This window comes from Patella vulgata, chromosome 8 (genome assembly GCF_932274485.2).
Source record: "Patella vulgata chromosome 8, xgPatVulg1.2, whole genome shotgun sequence".
Taxonomy (NCBI): domain Eukaryota; kingdom Metazoa; phylum Mollusca; class Gastropoda; family Patellidae; genus Patella; species Patella vulgata.
In genome coordinates, this window is record NC_065886.2 from 43,408,238 (window position 1) to 43,433,414 (window position 25,177).

A 25,177-nucleotide genomic window follows, 5' to 3' on the forward strand; every position below is an offset into this window, starting at 1 on the left:
AATTAATACAGGTAATACTGTGATTAATGGCAATTAGATTGACTTCTGCTCTAGGGGGGCATGTCATCATTAAATCACAGGTATTCTACTTAGATGACAAAAGCAGTTGTCCATTTAAACATCTGATAATTCATTCAATTTTCAATTAAAATCATATTCCATAACATTCAAATTGTATATCACAATTTGAGAATTTGGATGCAATTATGAATAATTTTATATTTTAAGTTCACATCAAATAAGTAATGTAACAAAAACAGACAAATGAACTGAAATGGGGGTTAACATCCTTTCTGTATAACAAGAGAAGAGAATTCAACTACAGCAGCAGCAGCACTGGCACATCATATTTTGAATTAGAGCTTTCTAATTTGACAGGTATGTTTGGCTATCTCGTGATAAGTTATTATTTTTGCCAATGAAAAGTGCATAAAAACATATTCAATATGAAGAGTTTTGAGTTCAGACCAAGAGTATAATTGGATGGTGGATGGGAAACCTGAAGCAAACTTTTTTTAGGCCTAATACAAAAGTACATCACCCATATTAAGTGCTGGCTGGTGTTCTAAATGGAATAACTGGATTTCAGAAACCAAAGCTACTTTGTTAACAAAAGGTTGGCATCAAAGCCAAACCACCAGCCCAGTATAGTTTAAACACATGAGTGCAAGGTATAATTAAGTTAACTAAATAAATAAATCAACCAATCATTATTTATCTAATGATACATGGAACTTTGTAATCACCCTTAAATTCTTAAATATCTATAATCTTAAATATCTTTTCTTTCAATTTTGTATACATATATCTTTAAATTCTGGAAAATAATATCCATTCAATTTTTGTAGGTACACTATTTTCTAAAATCTTTAAATTCTTTAATATACTCCTCTTTCAATTTTAAATACATGTATATTTAAATTCTTGAAAATACTTCTATTTCAATTTTGAATACATGTTTATTTCAATTCTTGAATAAATTTCTCTTTCATTTTTTTGAATAAATGTACACTATTGTCTGTAAATTCTTAAAAAGACTCTTCTTTCAATTTTTTAATACATGCAATCTATTGTCTTTAAATTTTTGAATATACTATACTTTCAATTTATGACTATACAAGCTAGTCATTATACTGTTTTTAAATTCTTGAACAATCCACTCAAAATTGTCTGGCAAACTCTAGTATGGCTGTACAATCACTTTGACATTTTTGTTGTATTAATAACCATTGTTTAGAAAAAAAAAACAGCAAAAAAAAAAATACAGAAACATTTTTTTTGTTAATCCAAGCTCATCGAAAATCGTCGCAAAACCAAACAAATCTTGTGGATAAACAAACAGAGAGACTTGGAGCAGATTCTCTTAAATCAGTTGCCTCCCTTTGTCAACAAGGCCCGCACAGTAGCGTTTTTCAACATGTAACATTACGACATAACTGATAGGCTGAATATTTGTCAACATAGAGAGTCAAGACGCTACTAGTACGTTTGAGCATTTCTGGAGACTGACAAAACATGGGAATACCTAATAGCATTCTACAGATAACCGCCATCGAAGCAGGAAATTATGATCAACAATAACAAATCTTTTGCGTCGTCTGAAATCCAATTGTAAATAAACTCTTTATATTTATACCATCATAGTCCAAACTGTATTAATTTTTTTATTGAAACCTTTTTCCCATCTATATTTAACAGTTTGTAAATTAACCTTTAGATTTAGACTGGTACATATAGGTAAAGTTTAATTTCGTCCAACAATATTTTTTTCATCTAAACCTTTTTTCAATCCTATTTCTAACACTGTGTAAATTAACTTATAGATTTAAGACCGGTACATGCTGGTTATTATGTACTTATGCCAGAACAAGAGACCTTGCATCCCAGTTCTTTGAAACTTGAAATTCCTTTAAAATCCAAGTCATTTAAATTTCTCGCATAACTTCAACAAAACAAATGGTCTTAGAGATGATTTTAGAGATGTAATAATCCCACAGCATTCTTAAAAGAAAGGAGGAGATTTATTTGATGTGATAATTATTACTTCCTTTGATTACATGTGACTGGCAAGGAAGGTGTCTAGTTGTTCGGATGGCACAAAAACCTGATGTCCACTGGACAGACAACCTTCAGATCCTGGTCATTAAGAACCTTCAAATCAGATCTGATTTTTCTCAGAGATGAAGGTATAAACAGGAATGATCTGATCTGACAATGCCTTAGGCTCTATGATTAATTAAACACATTTTTAGATGACATGGGATGGGGTGGGGTCTTTTTTTTAAATTTTTAACCCTGTAGCATGTATTTACATCTCAAAATTACCAGTACAGAGAGAAAATGAATTATATATTAAGATCATTGTGATTCGGTCTCAGCAGCATTTTAAACATTAATAAAACTCAAACAAAACATAGCTTGATTTACAGAGGAATTCTCTCATATAATACGTATTACACAAATACTCTTTTATATATCACAACATTCATTCCTTTAAAGTTTGACACAGGAAAACAAAATAAAGGGTACGTAGATAAAAGTTACCAATAAATTCAGGTCAGTAGACCTTTATCAAATTATTACTGTGTAATATATGCTATAAAAAAATACAATATTACTGTTTTTCGACTAAACATCGTCTGTTTGCTTAAGAGTTCTTAGGCTCTTTGAATGTTATTCTCTACCGATGTACCTGACTTTGATCATTTTGCATGGTGAGATCCTTTTATTTAACTTTATTCATTTACAACCTCTTATCAATTATCGTCCTTGGCTGTTATTTTATTTAAACAAACTTGTGGATACTTGTATAATAATTGTGAACAAATTGCTTCAGGGTCACCTGTCTTTCTAATAGGTCATAAAACCATTCATCTCTTCCCTGCCTAAAGTTACCTTATTTTAAAAAAAATATTGACTTTACTAGTAGCTAGTACCTAGTAGATCAAACATTCTTGTAAGTTCGTCATGAATTGATTAGCATCTACTTTCAATTTTGACTCATAAACAGGTTTAAATAATTATAAATAAATTGATTATTTATCAGTGACATACTGGGTCAGATGTCCATTCTCCCTAGTGCTATTTATAATCATGGAAATTGCTGCAATTTCAAACATAATGGCAGGGCATGATTACATGTAACCTAGGTGACATAACTGGACATGATTGTAATGTAGGTCACCTAAATGGATATAATTGTAACAAATGGACATGAAGATAACCTACATGCGGGTGACATAAATGAACATTTATTTAACCCAGGTGACAAATTGGAATGAATTTAACCTAGGGAACATAAATGGACATGAACATTTATAAATGAATATTTATTTAACCCAGGATGGAAATGAATTTAACCTAGGGGACATAAATGAACATGATGGTAACCTAGGTGATTGTGATCTCCTACATAATGAACATGAGGGTAACCTAGGTTATTGTGATTTCCAACATAATCAACATGAGGGTAACCTAGGTGATTGTGATATCCAATATAATGAACATGAGGGTAACCTAGTTGATTGTGATCTCAACATAATGGACATGGTCATGGATGTAAACCAGGTGATTGGGATTTCAAACATAATGGACATGTATCTAACCTGAGTTGTTGTGATCTCAAACATTATGGACGCAAATGTAGTTAATCATGATCTCTGAAGTAACGGACATGATTATAACAAAGGTTATGTTTGATAGCAACAAGAGTGAGATCACACCCACAACTTGCATAGGTAACAACAAGCTTTATGATCTACAGTGTATGCATTCAACTCGGCCACCATAACATTCATAAGAATATCACATAATATAATCATAATACTTATAAGTTATAAAAACTGCCCTACCTGTTTCCAGCCCAACTGGAACGAACTCTCTCTCGGCTAAAGTCCAACAAGAATTTAAATCCCTTCTTTTCACTGCTTGCCATCTTGAGCACATATTATTAGAAACACATTTTTAAATTGATTGATCTTGGATTCTAACTGTCTGTTTATGTCTTAAATAACAATAGTCAGTAAATCCTGTTTTCTGATTTATTTACAGTTAATGTCTATAGTCGCGTTCGTAAAAATGTTTGAATATGAAACTATGTCTTTGCATATTTTTAATGTGATTTTTATCTGGAAAAAAAAATTCCAAATAACACTTTAATTTCAAGAAAATATTAAGTAAACTTTGAAATCTTATCTCTGGAATTCTTCTTCTTCCATCATCACTTTCTATAGCAATTGTTTTAGAAATGAAACGAAAGTTTTTTTTTAATGTCCTATTTTTTGCAAATTGTTTTAAAAATGAAATGGGGTTTAACATACTATTTTCAGCGATTTGTTTTAGAAAGTAAAGAAAAGAAAAAAAATATTTCTTATTGACAAAAGGATTCTTTTCGAGCATGTATGGCATTTTTACACTTGGTGGAAAAAAATCAATTTGAAGTCACACAAACAAAACTATTAAATAATCAATTCTTTTTATGAAAATCAACAGACTGAAAATTTCTATTCTGAGTTTCATGTGATAAAATCACTCATTATTCAACTTCATGAACCTGAACAAAGCTTATACTTCTATAATAATACCTTACCTTAATCACAAATTCTATTACCTTACTTTAATATATGGATTTATGTCCATATTGAATACGACTTATCGAATAGAAAACATTTATTGTCATAATCTATATTTCTCAAACACCAGCTGAAAAATTTAAATAATAAGCAGATCTGGTTTATCGGATAAACTGTTCTCTATGGCTACTATCTGAAATTTTCCAGAAAAACATCCTTGAACAACAACTTAAATCAAATTAACTTACTTAATATCTATACATTACATAAAAACATAGCTGTGTTAGGCTCCGGTTCCTTAAAAAATTGAAAATACCAGAAATTCATATCTTTGGCCAAAAATTGTGCTAACTAAAATACAAAAGTTTGTCAACTATGTAAACTCCTTAATTGGGAAATGTCAATTGATCCAAAGTAATCATGCCCATTCTTCACCAAAAAAATAATGAAACGAAGGTTAAAAAGCCCTTATTGGCCCTCAGCTTAACACTTTAGCAACCATAAAACATTTCTTATTTACATACATGCAAACCTACACCTTTCTTTATAAATAATAAAAATAGTCCCAACTCACATCAAGTAATTAACATTTTAAATAAATGAACATATGTACATCCATTTCTAATGAATTTAAGATACTATCCATCACACAGTCACATAAAGTACACCTCAGCCCAGGTTCATGCAAGGTTAATCATAGATCACCTTGTAATTGTAATTATGTTGAGTAGAGTTGAGACGACTTTCTCCAGGTATTTAGATCAGGTGACTACATCTCAATACATTAACAATTAAATAAACTCCAGTGTATTTTCCTTTAGTTTTATCCCAAGATTGGCAACCTGACAATCAGGCCACATTAATTTAATTTTATGTTCTTCAGGGTTTTGATAAAAAAAACCAGCCACTTGAATCACATGGTTTCAAATTTCAAAACTTTAAAATTTGGAACTAAAAGAATTTGAATAGCGCAACCATGTAGTTTTGGTTTTAAATAAGTCTTTTCCCAAACAAATAAGAGAAACATTTTTTTACATTTTTCCCAAAGAACAGAAAACCAAATTTGGGTGGCCTTATTCACTTTCTTTAACTTTACTCTCTCTTAACCCACGCCATTTCTACTCTTTTTTATCCAAGAGTAGTTAATCCACAAGTTGGCAAGATAAAGAGATTGTTCTAGTAATCCCAGTCGCCAGATAATCTCTTTATAAATGTCGACTACTACACAATTATCTTTCATTACCGATTTCATGGTCATCGACATATTTAGAACATACAAAACATAAGCTATGTTATTTTGGTAGAGTGTGTTAAGTGTAGGATAAAGCACGAGACTGAGGTTATGTTGGGGAAAGAAAGATTGAAGAAAATAACCCTGAAAAGAAAAACTGATATTTGGTCTAATGTCCTTATCATATGGAATCCTATGTCCTTATCACATGACGTCCTATGTTCTAATCATATTGCGTCCTACATCCTAATCACATGGGTATATCCTAATCATATGGCTTCCTACATCCTTATCACATTGTATCTATATCCTTATCCTTATCATATGGGATCCTACCTCCTTAAAATATGGAGTCATAAGTCCTGATCACATGAGGTTCTATGTCCTAATCATATGGGATCCCATGTTTTTAAAATAATAGAGTATAAAGGTGTTTATCACATGGGGTCCAATGTCCTAATCATATGAAATCCTATGTCCTGATCATATGGCATAATCCTTGAGTGGCATTTAGCGATTGAGCACATTAAAAATACCACACAATTTATATCCTCTTGTTGTTATCAAGCACGTGGGGTCCTATGTCCTAATCATATGGGATCCTACATCCTTATCATATGGGGTCCTCCTATGTCCTAATCATATGGGATCCTACATCCTTATCATATGGCATCCTACATCCTAATTACATGAGTATATCCTATTTATATGCTGTCCCACGTCCTAATCACATGGGATTCTATGTCGTAATCACATGGGATTAGGGTTACCATACATCCCAGTTTTGGGGGTCTTTTCTGCCGTCACATCACATAAACTATAGTGATTAATGTATACTGAACAGGAATTGCAATGCGCTTGACTGTATAGAAATTGATGAATGATCTTGGTATAATTTTATTGGTTAACGGTGTAGAGGTTTAAAAACTTTATAACACAATACAAAATACAATATAAGAATTGTAAAACAATCTACAAGTTGACAAATCGATATACTGCCCGTCAATGGTCCATTCAAGAAATGAAAAAAAATCTGGGGGTGCATGGCCCCAAATCTCCCTTAGTAAATTTGCGCCTTTAGTACTCAATATATTGTGCCCTATAGGCACTCATTTACGTCACGCTCTTTGGGTGCTCTGTGGTCATTTTTGCTTTTGTCTGATCAGAATAACAAATGTCCAGTTTTCTTCAATGATTTATCTAGTAACCCTATATGGGATCCTACCTCCTTAAAATATGGAGTCCTACATCCTTATCACGCGGGGTCCAACATCTCATGTGCCCTAATCATATAGGTTCCTAGTTGTAGGACTACCTGGGGGGTTGGATGGCTGAATGGTTAGCACGTGCGCGCTGTATCATAAAGTCTGTCATTGAGTCAACTGGCGTGGTTTCGATTCCCCGGTTGTACGTGAAATGAAGTAGGGTCGGCTGTCCAACCTCGTGGGTTTTCTCCGGGTCCTCAGATTTCCTCCCACTACTAAAGGCTCCTATGCGCAAGCGAATTATGAAAATCAAATTGAACCAAGTGTTTTTATCCCCCCCCCCCCGAAATGACCTAGTTTTTGTCGAGTGGACGTTAAACCCCATTTTTCTCTCTCTGTAGGCCTACCTGACAAAATGACTACTGAACTAGTAACCAACATTTTGAATTTTTTGCTCGTTATTTATTAATAATATATCAAAAGATAGAAATCAGTACTGTATTTTCAGTCTCGTTTACTTACAGGTATATTTCAATCACAGCTCTTCACATTGTTTCAAATCACAGACACAAAACATGAATAACATCCTTAAAGACAGAATAATCCTTGTAAAACTAGATCAGTTATTATTATGTAAAATCCAACCAAATTTCAAAAGTGTACACATCCTTACTATTACGAGAACGACTTACATTTGCCCTCGATGCACATGAGTTAATGACACCTGCTAACGAGGAAGTTCTCTTATAAATGCAGGTTAATAACTTATTGATTAAATTTACCTTATAAAAACAGGAAAACCTCAAAGGCAAATATATCAATCTCCAATAGAGGTATAACTATATATAGTTAGATGTTATTAAATTTATATGTGTACAAATACATAAACATCGTGACAGTTATATCTATACAAATCATCTAATTCCAGATTGTAAGATAATTATTTAAGCTGTTTGCAGACAATCAGATACCTGACAAAATGTCATCAAGCACTAATAAACTAGTACCTGATATTTTAAATTTATTGCTGGTTATCCACAAAAAAAGACAAATCTGTGAGAGACAAAATGGCAGGCACCAGAGGGATAGTGCCTGACAAAGATTTGTGTCTGACAATGTTTGTGACATGTTCCTTATTTCCAGACTTGCAGACAATGAATTTCAAGTATTTACTAGTGATATAACTGTAGTCCCATAGTTTAAATTTACTGGTATACAAATAAACATACATGTTAACAGTTATCTGTATAAAATCATCTAACCTTGAATATACATAATTAAAGATGTTACCAGACAATTAATTTCATTCAAGTGTCTAGCACAAGTTACTTTAACAGCTGAGAAATAGGACTTGAAAGCTAAATTGTCAAAATAAGCCAAAATCAAAATTTCACCCTCATGAATGTTGCAGAGAATGTCCCTGTCATTTTTCAAATGAACTGTCCACAAAAAAAGAAAAGACATGACAACAAGAGCAGCACTTAAAGGATGTATGGCCCTATTCTTTGGAATCCTAATATAGAAGAAAATGGGTCTAAAAGCACATATTAATGTCATATGAAGGTACATAAAGTGATTTGTATTCAATTATTACAATTTTTATTGAAATTTCTAACCAATTGTGTTTGCTGAAATATGTGAACAGTCCAAATTGAACGGTGATCGTTAACACCTGCTTAGTCCATTCTAAACGTTTTTTTTTTTATTATTATTATTTTGTTGTTTGTGAATCAACAATTAATAATTACTTCTGCATTGACGTGTAGGATATGTTTTTCTTTGTTCATTACAGATGGCACCCTAAACCATATGTACTAATTTTAAAATGTCTATTATGTGTTAAATAAATATTAGGATCCCATATTTTCACAGTCATATAACAACATCAGTGTTGATTAAAATTGACCAATATTGAATTTTAATTCATGTTTTTAATTTCGAATTTTATGGAAATATTGAGTTAGAGGTTTAGCTTCTTTAAACCCCTGGGGGGGAAATCATTAAAGTTCTATCATAAAATAATAATGTTTTATGTCCACTTGGGGTGTCTGATGAGCAGAATGCAACAACATGTATGATATACATGATGCAATGATGCATAATGATAAGTTGTTTATATATTTCTGAACAATGGCTGATGGAATTGATGAAAATGCGTTTCAAGATGCTTCTGTAAATTTACAAATTGTCAACCCTCAAAACCAAGCCCGTTTATTTCTGTATACAATGCTGTGAAAGAACAATTGTTAAAGCCTACTCTAGAGTATCATAAGACCTGGACAACAGGTACTTTATATTGTAGCGTTATATCAACATCACATCTAAACTGAACAACAGCGTTGACCAGTTAGTTAGTATAGTTTGTCGCCTATGTTTGTCAATGCTGTTTTCAATAAACAGATCAACGTTTTGTATTTTTTCCCCATTATTGTAGACTCAACAATTTAACAATTATAGACTCTGCCCCCAAGTTTTTTGGTATTGAGTGTTGTTTAAGCAGTTTGACATTCTTACTCTCCGTCTGTTCATATTTCAATTGTCACTTTATACCGCTAGTTGGCCTTGTATCGTTAGATCTGCGCTCTTTCCAAGGAGCTTACCGGCCTGCTTAAACAAAATGCCAATCCAGAATTAGAAAACAAATGGCCTGAGCCGTGTGTTATTGTTTGATATACAAGGGCTATAATCTATACTGTTCCGTTTTACTGAGAAGTGTTCAAAGTAATTTCTTTAGATATATTTTAGGCTGAAGTTATTACTACATAAAGTCTATATCTATGCCAACTATTGGAGTGTCTGACAAAAAAACTAGACTATTTGTTAGTTAAAACAATGATAATTTTATTTGCCTTTTCAGTTATAGGCAATGAAATGGGTTTTAACATCCTACTTTTCTACACTGGAGACAGGCATATGCCATACAGTGTGCTATGGGGGAAATTTTGCCCGGACAGCAGCACTACGGCATACACTTACATCGAATTCCAACTGTCAAGGGTTCTTTTACATGCACATCATTGTGTACACACAATCTCATTTTTTGTCCCATACGAACAACTATACATTGTCCCCTGCCAGACTTTCTGTCCTACACCAATGACAAAGGGAAAGCACGCCGAAAAATCCCGATGAGCTTAGTTAAAAAACAATAGAGTAACATTTTATTTGGCTGTGTATTTGTGTGTATCTATTTCCCATCCAACATAATAAAAGTTTTCAAATCATGCATCTACAAAATGGGTTGCCCATTGTGATTTTCTTTAAGCTGTGTTTTAGAAAAATGTCAATTTATGATGTTAAGACGAGTTGGGGATAAAGCTGTGTTAATGAGTGGCTTAGAGCAGACGCTGTACTCAAAAGGCAAGTCATCAATGCAGGTTATATGCTTTATGCCAAAGCTTAGATTCTCTGGTGTGCACACAAAACATACGTTATTCCAAATAATGAAATAGTTTCTGCAAAGTGAGTGTTAGGGAGAAAGAGCAAAAAATTGAGGAAACTAAAGAAGACCTGAAATTGGTGACACGCCTGTTGTGTACGAACTTGCAAATGTAATATTTGTACTAGTGTGTACTAATAAAACAAGAAATTAAATATAGTTATATTTTTATATTATATTGTATATAGTGTACATAACTGTTATTATGTCTTATTTTGGGGGGATAGGGATTACATGGGCTTTCCGTGTTTTCCATTCCTAAAATTCAATAAAATAGTGTTTATGAAACAAAGAAAAGAATGTCTTACCTCCATAATTTAAGTGTCAGAGTTCTAAAAGCACTACTGATAAGTTGTTCAGCTTCTTTAGATGTTAAACAGGCAATATCATTAACTCTAATTAAAACATCTCCATTAATTAATCCACTATTCCATGCTTTACCATCTTCAACAACCTATATTAATATACAAAAATATCCATAAATATACAAATATAACAAAACTTTGTTACCCATGTGAACTCTGCAAATAAGAAGTGGTATCAAGTTATGTAGAAGAGTAAGCATATCCTGGTTCATATATGAGACCATCACCAGCATATCCTGCCTCATATATGAGACCATCACCACCTATAACTAACTAGTGATGGAAAAAAACAACTTTGTTAACCATGAGAATTCCTTAAATGGAAAATGGTATCTGGTTGCATGTATCTACAGAGAGTATAGTAAGCATACGCTGCCTCTTGCATGATACTATCACTAGGGCGATGGCAAATAAATCAATAGTCCTCAAATGAAAAGTGGTATCAAGTTACCTAGAAATAATAAGCATACCCTGCTTCTTACATGATACCATCAACACCTACACTAATAAGAGCGATGGCAAATTCTCTCATTTATTTACATATCCAATTCCTGGACAAACAATCATGGATGATTTTGTCCAAAATGTTTGTTACATTTGTGTTTTTGATAACTTTCTAAATAATGTGCTAAGGGAGATAACTCATTTTGAAACGTCGCCTCCAATATTTTTCTAGTGATCATAAGTGAAAACCATGTTCCTGCTTTGATTTTTTGGGAATGAAGTACACTTTCAAAGGGAAGTTTCAATGAGTGAAAAGATTGGTTTGAGATAAATCCTATAATTACACTTCCATAGCCTGCTCAAGAGATCATTTTCATTGTGAACAAAGATGTTACTGTTATTAACAGAAATAATACCTTTAAGAGAAATGACTTATTCTATTTTTTCTAATTAAATTGTTTACCCTAAAAGTAAAACCACCCAACCAAACTCAAACAGTAACTAACATTTTCCTGAAAAGCAATTTTTTTTTTTAATTTTAGTGTGCCAAGGGAGATAACTTGCATTAAAAATTGCTCCTTTGATCAAAATCATTTCGTAATCAAAACACTTGAAGTACTTGAATGTTACTTAAGTAAATAGTGTTACTTGTGTGCTGTCATGTGCCTCATGAACCAGCAATTTACTATCTATCAAAGTACATATACACAAGTTTATACAGTATTTACATGACACACATGTACCTGTATTCAACAAGGACATGCTTTCAATTGATCTAAATGTTAATCTCAACAATCTAGTGAGTCATCAAAATAAACATTATATATTTATATCTACCAATATGTTCTAATCTTATCAGCATACCTGTAAATACCTGGTGAGATATATATGTACATGCAAGGAAAGGGACATTGTTGTTCACTTTCAAATGCAAATTTCTTATCGTAATATTAATAAATATTATCTATTACAAAACATTTAAATAGTGTTGTCTTCATAAAAAGCTCATCGAAGCACTTTATATACAAATAAATTTAAAGAAAATAATTAGAAAATAATATGAACCATCAACACAAAACATTTAAAATACAGCACAGTAAGTAAATGAATATCGGTAAGTAAATGAATATCAATAAGCAAATAGATATCAATAAGTAAATGAATATCAGTATGTAAATTAATATCAATAAGTAAATAGATATCAGTCAGTAAATGAATATCAATTGAATGTCTGTAAAAACAAATTTACCGTTTTAATAAAAGAAAGCTGATTAGAAAATTAGTACTGGGTATTGCAACTGCAGTCATATCATGATAGAGCCTACATATCACGATTCAGGTACTACAAATACGATACAATTCGTATCGTGATCCATAACCTGGTAAATATTTCCTAAGACAGCATCGGGATAAATGAATGATCGATATATTTATGGTGAGAATTTTTAGTCCCGCCATATATCCATATGGAGCAAAATAAGGATAAGAACAATTTAAGGGTGTTTAATTATCGTAAGAGTGCCAGGTTAATTATTGAAACAACCAAAAAAAAAACCCCATAAAAAAAACCAGAATCATGAAAAAATTGATTTAGAGGCTCGTGATTCAATACATGAATTGTGAGAAGGTGAATTGCAGTACATTGATTCAATGATATATCTCGTACCAGCACTACAGAAGATAATCTGAAACTTTAACTAGATGAATACATGTAATTATCATCCACAATATAAAATTGTTCAACTTATATCAATTTTATTTTCCAGCAAACATTGTTAGCTACATTTATTAAGGGTTCCTTAGAACATGCATACTCTGCTTTGTGAATTGCACTAATCACTACTTTTAGCTACATTTAGTAAAACCTAAAAATAGACAACCATTTTAATCATTTTTGCAGTATCGATAGAGACAAAACAAAATATTTTTAACAGAACAGGAAATATAGACAGAACAACCAATCAATTTCACCATCTACAATCTAAATCTAAATCCTCGCAAAATGTTTCATGATTAAACACTACATACAAGTATACACATGGACACCCCCTCTCCGTGCACTGACCATTAAAATCCTAGGCTTTATTTATTACAATGAGATGTCTTCATCAACATCACTGAAGAACAATCATGTTAAAGATATATTCTATTAAGCATAATTGGGTCATGTGTTCGACCCTTTAAATTTATTTTATCTGAAAGTGTGAAACCATATTTGTAATGACCAGCAAAGAAACAAATTATAGACCTCAATTGCACATCAAGATCACAATATGTCAAACAAGTTAATTATCACAAACATCAAACATTGAGGTACTGTTGATATGTGAGCATGTACACGTTACCTGATACCCCCATTCAGAGACCAGGGTGGCGTCCCTACTGCAACGCTTTGACGACGGAAAATGGTCACAGTACGCGTCAAGATCACCATAAAAGTGTGGTGGAAACGCCAGATATCATGCTGTGGTCTCCATGGTCGCCAATAATTGCCAAGTCACAGCGTTTGTTTTGAGCATGTTCAAAACAAATGCCAAGGTTCTGCAATCTGACCTGGACAGCTGAAAGAACGTGACTTTTTTCAAGTCAACATTTTCTCGGCGACCTTGTGCATTTTCTGGTCGCTGCAAGGTCGCAGCAGTGCAGTAAGGATACCACCCCGGTCTGACGGGGGCATTATGAAGTGCAATACATATGTTAAATTTATAGTTAATCTTGAATGTTTCTCTTAAAGATGGGAAATTTATGGTAACAAATAACATATTTCCTTGATAGTATATAAATATGTTTTCCGATTGATGGTTATGTATTTGAAAATGTGACTGTTTAGGAAATATACCTTGAAATCTAAATACTGGGTAGAAACTTTCTTAAGGCTGCTGACTGTCTTTTGCATTATTGGGACAATTTACCCAAATCGATTTTTTAACATTTAATTAAGAAAACAAAAAAAGAAAACTATCAACAGTAGATAATATCCTGGCTAGGGATTCAATAGGTTTAAATAGAGGCCCATCAGAAGACTCTTCTCAACATTTATAGATGGTGCTGGCTTATTTATATCTTGTCTTCAGAGGATGCCCATCTTCATTAGCCTTGGGGGGGTTGGATGGCTGAATGGTTAGCATAAGCGCGCTGTATAGGCCTGTCATTGAGTCAACTGCCATGGTTTCGAATCCCTGGTTGTACGTGACAAGGAGTAGGGTCGACTGTCCAACCTCATGGGGTTTTTCCAGGTCCTCCGGTTTCCTCCCACTGCTAAAGATCCCTACGCGCAAGCGAATTATTGAAATAAAATTAAACCAAACGTTAGTCAAGAAATGACCTAGTTTGTGTCGAGTGGACATTAAACCCCATTTCTCTCTCATTAGCCTTTTTGATGCAGAAAAGTAGCACATTAAATCCATTTCAATTTTTACTAAAATCAAAAAGGTCTAGTTTTTCTAATCACCTACAAAAACAGGAAAATTAATCATTGAATTGAAGCAAATATTCTACTTGAAAATACTTTAAAAGTTCAATAGTTAAATGAGTGAACTTGCATCTGTGCATCTTGACATTTTGAGCAAATTAACAGTGTATTTTCTACCAACATAAAAGTTTATTTGACATTTTTAAGACATACAAATATACCTGATCTCCCACTGTAAATAAACAGGTGAAAGTTATTTATTTACTGTTAAATGCATTTTAACATAGCTTAACATGCACAAAAGGTCATGTTTCAGATTTGTGTGAAAATGTACATTTTGTCTAGGTCTTATTTATAGGCAATAAAATGTGACTAGTATACTTCTAAACTTGATCTACAAAGAATCTTAATCAAGCCAAATAATTTGATCTTTAGTTCTTTATTATGCATTTTCTTAAAATATAACATTAAACTAAGTAACTAAGAGCTTTTAATGAGAGCAACTGAAATATCGGAAGCAAAATTTTGTTAACTGTTCCCAAAGAAGTAAAAATCCAATTGTTTGAGCCTCAGTCATTACAATCACTTGAATGCAGGAAGACTCTGTAGGAAGGGTTAAAATTATGTATATGATAGATTGTCTCTATGACTATATACCAATAACCAATAACCAGTATTGTGTAAGTGTTGTGTTGTGTTGTGTTGCGAAGTGAGAGGAGAGAGAAATGGGGGTCAATGTCCACTCAACACAAATTAGGTCATTTCTGGACTTAAAAATGGTCTGATCTTATTTCAATAATTCGTTTGTGCATAGAGGTCTTTCCTTGCATACTACATTCATTGCTTATTGCAAATTTTGCACATTATGACACTACATCGTGAAATAACATGTTTAAAAACATATTATTGTTCAAAAATGTTGGATTCTTATGAATGGATGCATCAGAAGCTATATGTATGTAGAATATGTGAAGAAGTATTCTTTCCTTCAATACATATAACTGTCTGTTATTATTAGTTATTCTACAATTAGTCATGAATATTTAACATGTCTATCTAATGTCTAGTATAAATTTATGTTATTTAACTGACAACCAAGTTACAGCAAATTAAACTTAAAGACTTTATACATACTTTCAGTTAAATTCCATACAGTAGTAACAAAGATACATGTATGATGAATTGAAAATTCCATCATACTATTTGCTGCTCTCAGTGTAACAAGACAGCCACCATATTTATTTGCAGTGAACCAAATTGATAGACCTATTGTAAATCCAATTGAATATAAGCGTTGAATATAGTGTTGCTATTATGAATTTATTTTTTTTAATTAGAATCCCGTTCAAATTACAATACTGTGAATCTCCAATATCAGATCAAAAAAAAATGGTTTAATTCCATCCAGTATTTATAAACTATGCTGCTCTCAATGTAACAAGACAGCTGCCATCTTTATTTGCAGTGAACAAAATTGATGGACCTGTCTTAAATCCGAGTGAATATAAGCCAGTGTTGCTGTTATGAATTCATTTTATTTAATTAAATCTTAAATAATTAATGGATTAAGCTGTGAGAAATTTGATATTTTCCGAAAAATGTAAATCATGCATCGTTACTTATAACAGAGAAGATATATATCTGTTTTGGACGTGTGTAAATAATGTGAAAAAAAGATAATATATATTCAACTTTAAAGAAAATCAAAATATATTTAATGGGTTGTAGAAAAACAACTGACCAAGTCATCAAAATATTAACAATGGCGTTACCTGAAATTTTTTTTTTGTGCATATGCACCTTCTCCATCTCACCCACCCACTCTAACACAGCCTATATATTTGTGTTTTATGTTTTGTGTCAAACTTGAATTTTGTACCCTTCTATAGAGATCACTGTTTGTGTCCATTTTGTCAACATAGAAATGATGTTTTGGGTTCAATAGAGCTGTTTTGGGTTCAATAGAGCTGTTGTGGATATTTGTTGGTATGCAGTTTTTGAGTTAGGTTTTAACATTGTGTCGGGAATTATCAACCATGTATTTTTCGTTAGGATTTTGACATGTTGCTGGGTTTCATTCCCTTAGATGTAGCACTACAGGTACTTGTGAAAAGATTATACAATGTATTTCTAATCATAGTCCCTCATGGAGTCAAGCATACATGGACATTGCAAACATGTATGAGTATATTTTCAATCATTTACACCTTCTTAATCATTGAAGCAAGAAGTTGTTAGATTTATTATAGTTGGCTATAGATGTAGGTTGTATACAGGTAGCTTATCATTGTGTTCGATCTCGACTCCACAATAAAACCTACAATTAGATGATTCATCTACTACATATTAACAACTCGATAAGTTTCATTTACATCTATATACAACACATTAATAGTCGCAGTTCACGACCATCTACTTTATATACCACCATTCATCAAATAGATGTCCAACTAAACAATGATACTGCATCTATCTGACGAAAATTTGATATCATCTTGCCTTTTTTCGCATTCAGGTGAAAATTTTAAAAAGAACATGAAATATATTTTTTTCTTTTTTCTCTCCACTAAAAAAGTACAGCATCGGATCATTAACATAATACGCACTGATCTCAATGGTAACTTCACTAGGTCACTTTTAATTCTATTTTAAATCTGATTTTGTGTTTGATAACGCACTGTTACAACAAGATCAATGGGAATGAAACAAAATGAAACAGGTTTAATGTTTTGCTTTTCTTCACCAAACAGCTTGAAGAAGATTGGTATACATCATGCAGTGGGGTATGATGACAGCTTTGTTTCTGCATTATCTTCATTTAATTCCAACTGCCAATATTTCTTCTAGGTGCAACGTGTACACAGGACATCTATTTTTCATGCCATCCGAACGACTAGAGACTGCTCACTGCACATAGATGAAAGATTGGTAGTTGTGATTCAATGAATAGAAAGCGGAAATAAAAGGACCTCTATACGACAAAATTTTCATCATTGCACACTGCATGATGTATGCCCGTCTTCATTAGCCCGGATGGAGCAGAAAAGTAGGAAGTTAAATCTTATTTGATTTTATTAAATTTCCTTGAGAGTACAATAAATTCCTATTCCATTTTTTTTAAAATGGGCAAGCAAGATAGGGTTTACTATATCTTAGCTTACTATAGGGAGTTATTCGCATGATGGCATGCAGCGATTTACTATGACTATTCACAGGGCGATATGCTGACATTTACCATGGGCGACTATCCACAGGGTGACATGCTGACATTCACTATGGGAGACTATTCACAGGGTGACATGCTGCAATTTACTATGGGAGCTATTCACAGGGTGACATGCTGCAATTTACTATGGGAGCTATTCACAGGGTGACATGCTGCCATTTACTATGGGAGCTATTCACAGGGTGACATGCTGACATTTACTATGGGAGACTATTCACAGGGTGACATGCTGCCATTTACTATGGGAGCTATTCACAGGGTGAGATGCTGCCATTTACTATGGGAGCTATTCACAGGGCGACATGCTGCCATTTACTATGGGAGCTATTCACAGGGTGACATGCTGCCATTTACTATGGGAGCTATTCACAGGGTGCCATGCTGACATTTACTATGGGGGCTATTCACTGGGTGACATGCTGACATTTACTATGGGAGACTATTTACTATGGGGAAGTTATTCATATGGTGATATACTGCGATATACTATGGGGAGACTATTCATAGTGCAGCGTGCATTAATTTACTATAGAGGATTATTCCTAAAGCTGCATGTCCCTATTTAGAGAGCCACTATTATAAAATATAACTTTTTGTTCTTCCATTATAAAGCACATTGGTATAAATTATGATGTATGTTCATTTGTTCATTCATTGATTGTCGGTCGTTACTGTCAAATGTCAAGCATTCTAATTGATTAACACCAAAAATTAGGTTATAGCTATATATACATGAATGTGTATAATTTGAATAAAACTGTAGTCTTGATTGGTGTCATGCATGAGGTGGGGTATACTGTCATAAAATGAAATGTGATTGAACATCCTTCTTTTCTGCACCGACTGGGCTAATAAAGACAGGCATAATCCATGTATGTACTATAATTGAAACTTTGCCCGGACAGTAGTGCTACAGTCTACTCTTATATTGAATTCCATCTGTCAAGGGTTCTTTTACGTACATAGGAACTAGGTTTTTCATATCCGAACAACAAACACTCTCATAACAGAAATTGATATTTTAAAAACTGTCACTTTAAATTCTTGAGTAAACTTGTTTTGAGGAGTGTTGTGTATATAATTGCTTGGCGTATTGTATGTTTTGTGTTATAATTATAAACACTACATATTAGTTCATTGTTCGAGAGAGAAAGAAAACCCAGATCCTTTGAAAAAAAAAAAAGATTATTTTTGAAGCCTCAATCTAAGCGGATATTATAAATCTAAATTCATACACCCTAAGAATTTCTAAATTTAATCTGCTAATTTAATTGCTAAGGGGCATATTTGTCGCATAACATGTCAGTATATACAGCAGGCAGACATATAATTTAAATATAAAGATTATAATAGACTAAGCTACATGTATAATATGACTTCTATAGATATACATATTATATATCATATCATAATAAACCCCGTTGACCCCTATATACCGTTACAATCAACACCAAATTATGTCGTAACCATACACCGATTACATTGCATATTCCCACGCTTTAGACACCTCAAATGTCAGATAAAAAAGAAAACTTCAAGAAACTATAATATATAAAATATCTACAAAAACTTACATTTGATATTTGAAGAAGGGGTTGCCCCTCAGCTAAACCCCCGCTCACTTCAAATCCCCAAGGTGTTCCTCCGCGTAGCACGACTTCAAAAGTTTTCTCACGTGCATTAGCACCTCCTTCGCTGTCTGTGGCCATAATGGTGACACTGTTTTATGGGCCATATAACGGTAATGTCAGCAATATGTAGACCGTTAATCCATATAATGTATGTAAGTCAACACATCTCATTTAAAACTATGTAAAACTTTTGGCAGTGTCCTTCAAGTTTGAAGAAGACAGCTATGTAAAGTTGACGAAGTTGCAAACTGTGCCGATATCGTATCGTCTATCTGTTCAACTATCTACTTCAAAATAAAGCGTTGTGATCGAGACTACCCGTGTCCTTAGAGAAAAATGTCCCAATTGGTGTATCGGGGTGCGTTCAACCAGGCAATCATACCGCAACTGTAGTGTTCAAGTCTTGATTTCAAGTCTACAAGGTAGCCGACGAAGATAATAATGCTCTCAGGAGATCCCACAATCTTTCTACTGGTCACCCACATTTTTTCCCACGACCAGTGGCCAACAAAGACCGGGAGAACAAAAATAAAACAAACTTTCTCTGGAACATTTAATCAACATTTTAAAGTCATTCGATTAACAGGGATCAATGTACATTTTTTTTCCAAATGTACCATAGCAACAAATATAGTTTTTCAACCATTTCATGTTATGATTTTATAGGGGCTAATTTCGTTGTTTGGATACAATGTTTACAGTAGAACGCCTACGTCGTTTACAATGAAGGTATATGCAAATGGAATATGGGTGCACTGAACTAGTGGAAAGCTTCTAGATATTTCTTCCTCTTGAAAACTTTCCTCAACGTCTCAAATACGACTCAAATGTAATTATTTTTAAAAGGTGAGAAGTTAAAAGAAGAAAAAAATAAGTATGGGCCAGGGGCGTAAATTTTCACCTAGAAAAAAAAAATAATCGGTCTAAAATAAGTGAAGTGGTCTCAAAATTATGCTTCGGCGGTTAAATGAATTAATGAGGTAAACAAAAAATGCCAAAATAGATGTGAGAAATCCCAAATATAGATATGATTGCATTGATTATATAATACAATACTCGACAATAAGTGCAGTTGGTCTCAAAATTATTTATCGGCAACTAAATAGAAGTAAACAAGCAATGCCAAAAGAGGAAAAATCTCAAATACTTTATATATGCATGATTGATTTGATTAGATCACGATACGCGCCAGTTTTTCAAAGCTCAAATTAGTAAAATCTGTTATGAATCTTGCGCGTGAGCGTGGGCGTGACCTAACGGACACGATCGATCGTGGGCGTGACCTAACGGACACGATCGCTCGCCGATCGGTGGTCAAACTTGACGCTTGATGAAAATATGAGGACATAGTCATATCATTGCTAATTTATATATATATACTACAACAATATATCGAAGATATAGCTCCATGTCAATGATGTAATATTTATTTATATATCACTTTCAGAAATTGCCACAGATTCGCAGTACTTTGTACATTCTTCCAAAATTCTTAATAAATAACATGAATTCCCATCTGCAGTATCCAATTTTACTCATGTTATAGTGTTTTCTGACCATCAGAATTCTACAAAATCTTCCTCCAAAGTTCAGAAAATGGCATTTCAGGGGCTCTAGATCCAAAAATGTCTCAGGGGGTGCATGCCCCCGGACCCATCCTAGAAATTTCGCACCTGCGATGATCGGCTCGTTGTTGCCTCACTCGGAATCGGGGCCTGTGAATCAGTCGGTCTCATTTTTGCTAAACATCCCCAAACAAAATCGATATGTACACCATGGAAAAAATTAACTTTCTTTGTGTGAATAGGCAAAAAATCAAAATAATATCCCATTTATATAATTCGGTAGAATAAAAATTATTAATGATATTGTTACATCAAATTATTATTTGTTACTTACGTCATTATCAAATTAATTATCGAGAAACACGCCTTGTACTACGTAAAAGTCAGAAACAGATACATTCTGATCTATCCGGGCTAAAGACGACACGGGCGTGTGCCATACCAGGTGCTGTCATGGGAAATTTTGCTTGAACAGCGGCGCTATTCCCTACTCTTATTTCGAATTCCAACTGTTCAAGGTTTATTTAACGTGTACGCCAATGTATAAAACGGGGCCTCGTTTTTTTTCGTCACATCCGAACGACTCGATACTGTCCTTCTCCGGCAATTCGGTCTGCACCACTGGCTTGGGAAAAAAACGCCGCAAAACTTCAACATGACTGGTCCCAACCTGTTTCACAGAGGATTACGAAAGTCTTCCAATCTGTTCCACAGAGGATTACGAACGTCTTCTAATATCTCTGTAAAAGATGACAACCATCAACACGTGACGTCTCATCACTCGGCGTCAATCATTGGCTCAATGGCGCGTGCATTTTTTACATAAGACGTTACTGGTTCGGGCAGAATGCTGTCTTCTACTCATTTTAATACCCATTTACGCTAAATAGGAAATAATTTTTACCTACAACTACGTCAAACGTCTTTATTTATTTTTCTAATACATAAAAAAAAATGTTTTAGAATTTAATTGGTCGGACGAAAAAAGTTAATATTTGTGGCTCATTAAGTCGCATCGATGTCATCCTTATGAGTGATTGTAGTGGCCTAGTGAATATTCACTGCTGATCAGTGTGGATTGTTCCCTTACGATGACCTCCGCCCACGGACAAGGGGGCCAACTTCGGAAAATTCGGATGAACTTTCTCGGTCAACACGGGACCTCCAAGTTAGCCAGACAACGTTTCACTTAGTGAGCTACCGTGGTACATAAGCTTTATGATTATACCAGTGATCCATAAAGTTGTCTCCCCTTTACTCCGGTATCATGACCCGTCTGTTTTACCACCCACCCTAAAATAATCGTTTGAAATTTTGACACAGGAATAGTCTTTTCACTGGGCTTTAAAATGAAATGAAATAGAGTTTAACGTGTTACCTTTCTTTACCAACCAGACAAATGAAAACGGGCATACGCTATATAGAAGTGTGTAATTTTGGATGTTTAGCCCAGGCAACAGCACACCGCATCTTCGTGGAATTCTAACTGCTAAGGGTTCTTTTACCCGGCTGTATTCCAAGGTATGCATGGGAGTTCGGTTTTTCGTCCCACCGAACGACAAGACTATATTCCTTGTCAGGGCGCCCCACCACAAACACGGAGAAAAATGAGACTTGGATTTCCCAGGGAAATTTATCGGATGTTGACCTTTCGAGTTTTTTCGGATATAATAAAACAAAACGAGTGTCCCGTCGTTCCTGACACATTTTACAATGCATGCATCTATAAGAGGCTGATACTGCTAGTCTCTAAATACAGGCCTGTAGTCAAATTAAAAATAGAAATATATTTAGATGTAATACGTTTTGACATATATTTAAGGGCCCAGATAGCGGGGATGAAGGGTAGGGTAGCAGCAAATGCAAAATTCTCAACAATTATCATCACAGTTTGCGTGGAAATAAGTAATTATGTTTTAAATAGTAAAGAGTGGAACACTGAATTAGTTACCGAACAGTTTTTCTACATTTTCGAGGTGAGGTTTAATCACGTGCGTGTTCTAAGTCTGGTTTGGCGGCCATTTTAAAAATAACAGAAAAATCACGGAGCCACTTGATTTTTTATTAAATTTATGAATTTATGTGGCAAGGTTTCAGTTTAATTGAAAATTAAGGGAGTTACAGGCCAGTAACTTTTTTGTCATCAAATGACCTTGCTCAATGGACGTCCTTAGAATGATCCACTACTATGGCTGGAACAAGACGGAGGACATCAGTACAGCGGAGTCCAGGGACGGTTGTAGAAAATCCACTCCACATTCCACTTCACACTGATCCGCAGTGAATATTTGCTTGGCCGCGACAATCACTGATAAGGATGACATTGATGCGGCTTAATGAGCTAGAAATATTAACTTTTTTCCTGCGACAAATTAAATTCTAACACATTTTTTGTATATATTGGAAAAATAAATAAAGGCGTTTGACGTATTTGTAGTTAAAAATTATTTCCGATTTAGTGTAAATGGGTATTAAAATGACTAAAATGCAGCATTCTCTCCGAAGCAGTTATGTCTTATGTAAACAATGCACGCGCCATTCAGCCAATGATTCACACCGCGTGCTGTGACAGCACGTGTTAAGGCAGTCATCTATGACAGAGATTTTATACGAGACTCGTAATTCTCTGTGAAACACATTGATTCCACTTTCGGAATCTGCAACCGTAGTCATCCCCGCACAATTCCCATATGGCCTAAAACACCTAAAATGAAATGACAAAAATATTAATATTATATATTAGTTTTATGTTGCTGGTTTTATAAATATATAGATTTAACGTTGATATATTATATATTGGTTTTAAGTTGATTATATATTGGTTTTATGTCCATTTAACTATATTGGTTTAAATTGATTTACCTTTCTATAATCTCTAGTTCTGCGTTTAGACATCAAACAGTACAATGGTAACTGCTTGGTGTAGGCCCCTGATCTGACAAATCCACGAAGAGAGTTGCGTAAATGGTTTTCAGACTACTTTGAATGTTGCATCCATATACCATGTTTTTGTTGCTTTTAATAATTCTAGCTGTTTTTCGGTGGCAAATATAAGATGACGGATACTCGTCGACACAGACATCCTTTTGGAAAAAGTTATCCGGTATACTTTATTTTTGTAACTAACATAATAAATTGTAACATTTTAAATTTTATTTGTAGCATTTTAAATTTTATTGTAACATTTTAAATTTTATTGTAATATTTTACTGTAACTGGCATTTTATTGTAAAAATAAACATATCTCAAACTCCAAGTCAACTGGGTCTGCGGGTCGCATCTTATGTCGTTATCTGTTTGCTGCCCTAACCAGTTTATCGGGCTTTGTCACACTGATCCGCAGTGAATATTTGCTTGGCCGCGACAATCACTGATAAGGATGACATTGATGCGGCTTAATGAACTAGAAATATTAACTTTTTTCCTGCGACAAATTAAATTCTAAAACATTTTTTGTATATATTGGAAAAATAAATAAAGGCGTTTGACGTATTAGTAGTTAAAAATTATTTCCGATTTAGTGTAAATGGGTATTAAAATGACTAAAATGCAGCATTCTCTCCGAAGCAGTTATATGTAAACAATGCACGCGCCATTCAGCCAATGATTCACACCGCGTGCTGTGACAGCACGTGTTAAGGCAGTCATCTATGACAGAGATATTATACGAGACTCGTAATTCTCTGTGAAACAGATTGGGGCTTTGTCAGACCAGTCAAAAGTGTTGTGTCACTAATGTGCTCAGAAAACACCTCTCCTGCAATCGCTGGCGCTAATTAATGCCCGGACAATGCGCTATAGTTTATAGAGACTATTATGGAAATAAAATTGTACCATATTATGTTTAGCCCCGAAATGACCTGGTTTGGATCGAGTGGACGTTAAACTCGCTCTCTCTACCCCTCCCCTCCCATCTCTCTCTTTAAAATATGAACATTTTTATTGCCCCTCCCCCCCGCCATCCGCCATCTCTCCATCACCATTTTGGGGGCTTTGGGAAACACCGCCAAGTAGTTTTATGAGACATATGTACTAGTTAATCGAGACCAAACCACGTGTAAGAAGTTTTGATTTTCAAGTCTCCCGCC

At 33.9% G+C, this 25,177-nt stretch overlaps 1 protein-coding gene across 2 annotated transcripts in view; it reads right to left on the reverse strand.

Annotated features, from left to right (window-relative positions):
• The window catches only part of LOC126831141 (protein Shroom1), a 134,022-nt gene extending 114,266 nt beyond the window's left edge, over positions 1-19,756 (reverse strand). Inside the window, exons 1-2 of one of the 2 annotated variants that reach the window (XM_050561805.2) lie at positions 19,468-19,756; positions 10,755-10,900 (exon numbers count right to left, since the gene is read on the reverse strand). In XM_050561805.2, coding sequence (XP_050417762.1) covers positions 10,755-10,900; positions 19,468-19,602 — 281 coding nt within the window. In that variant the 5' untranslated portion in view covers positions 19,603-19,756. Of the gene's footprint in view, positions 1-3,851; positions 4,050-10,754; positions 10,901-19,467 lie in introns of those variants that run through there. The other variant, XM_050561806.2, reaches the window with a different exon arrangement.
• Positions 19,757-25,177: the final 5,421 nt, after the last annotated feature.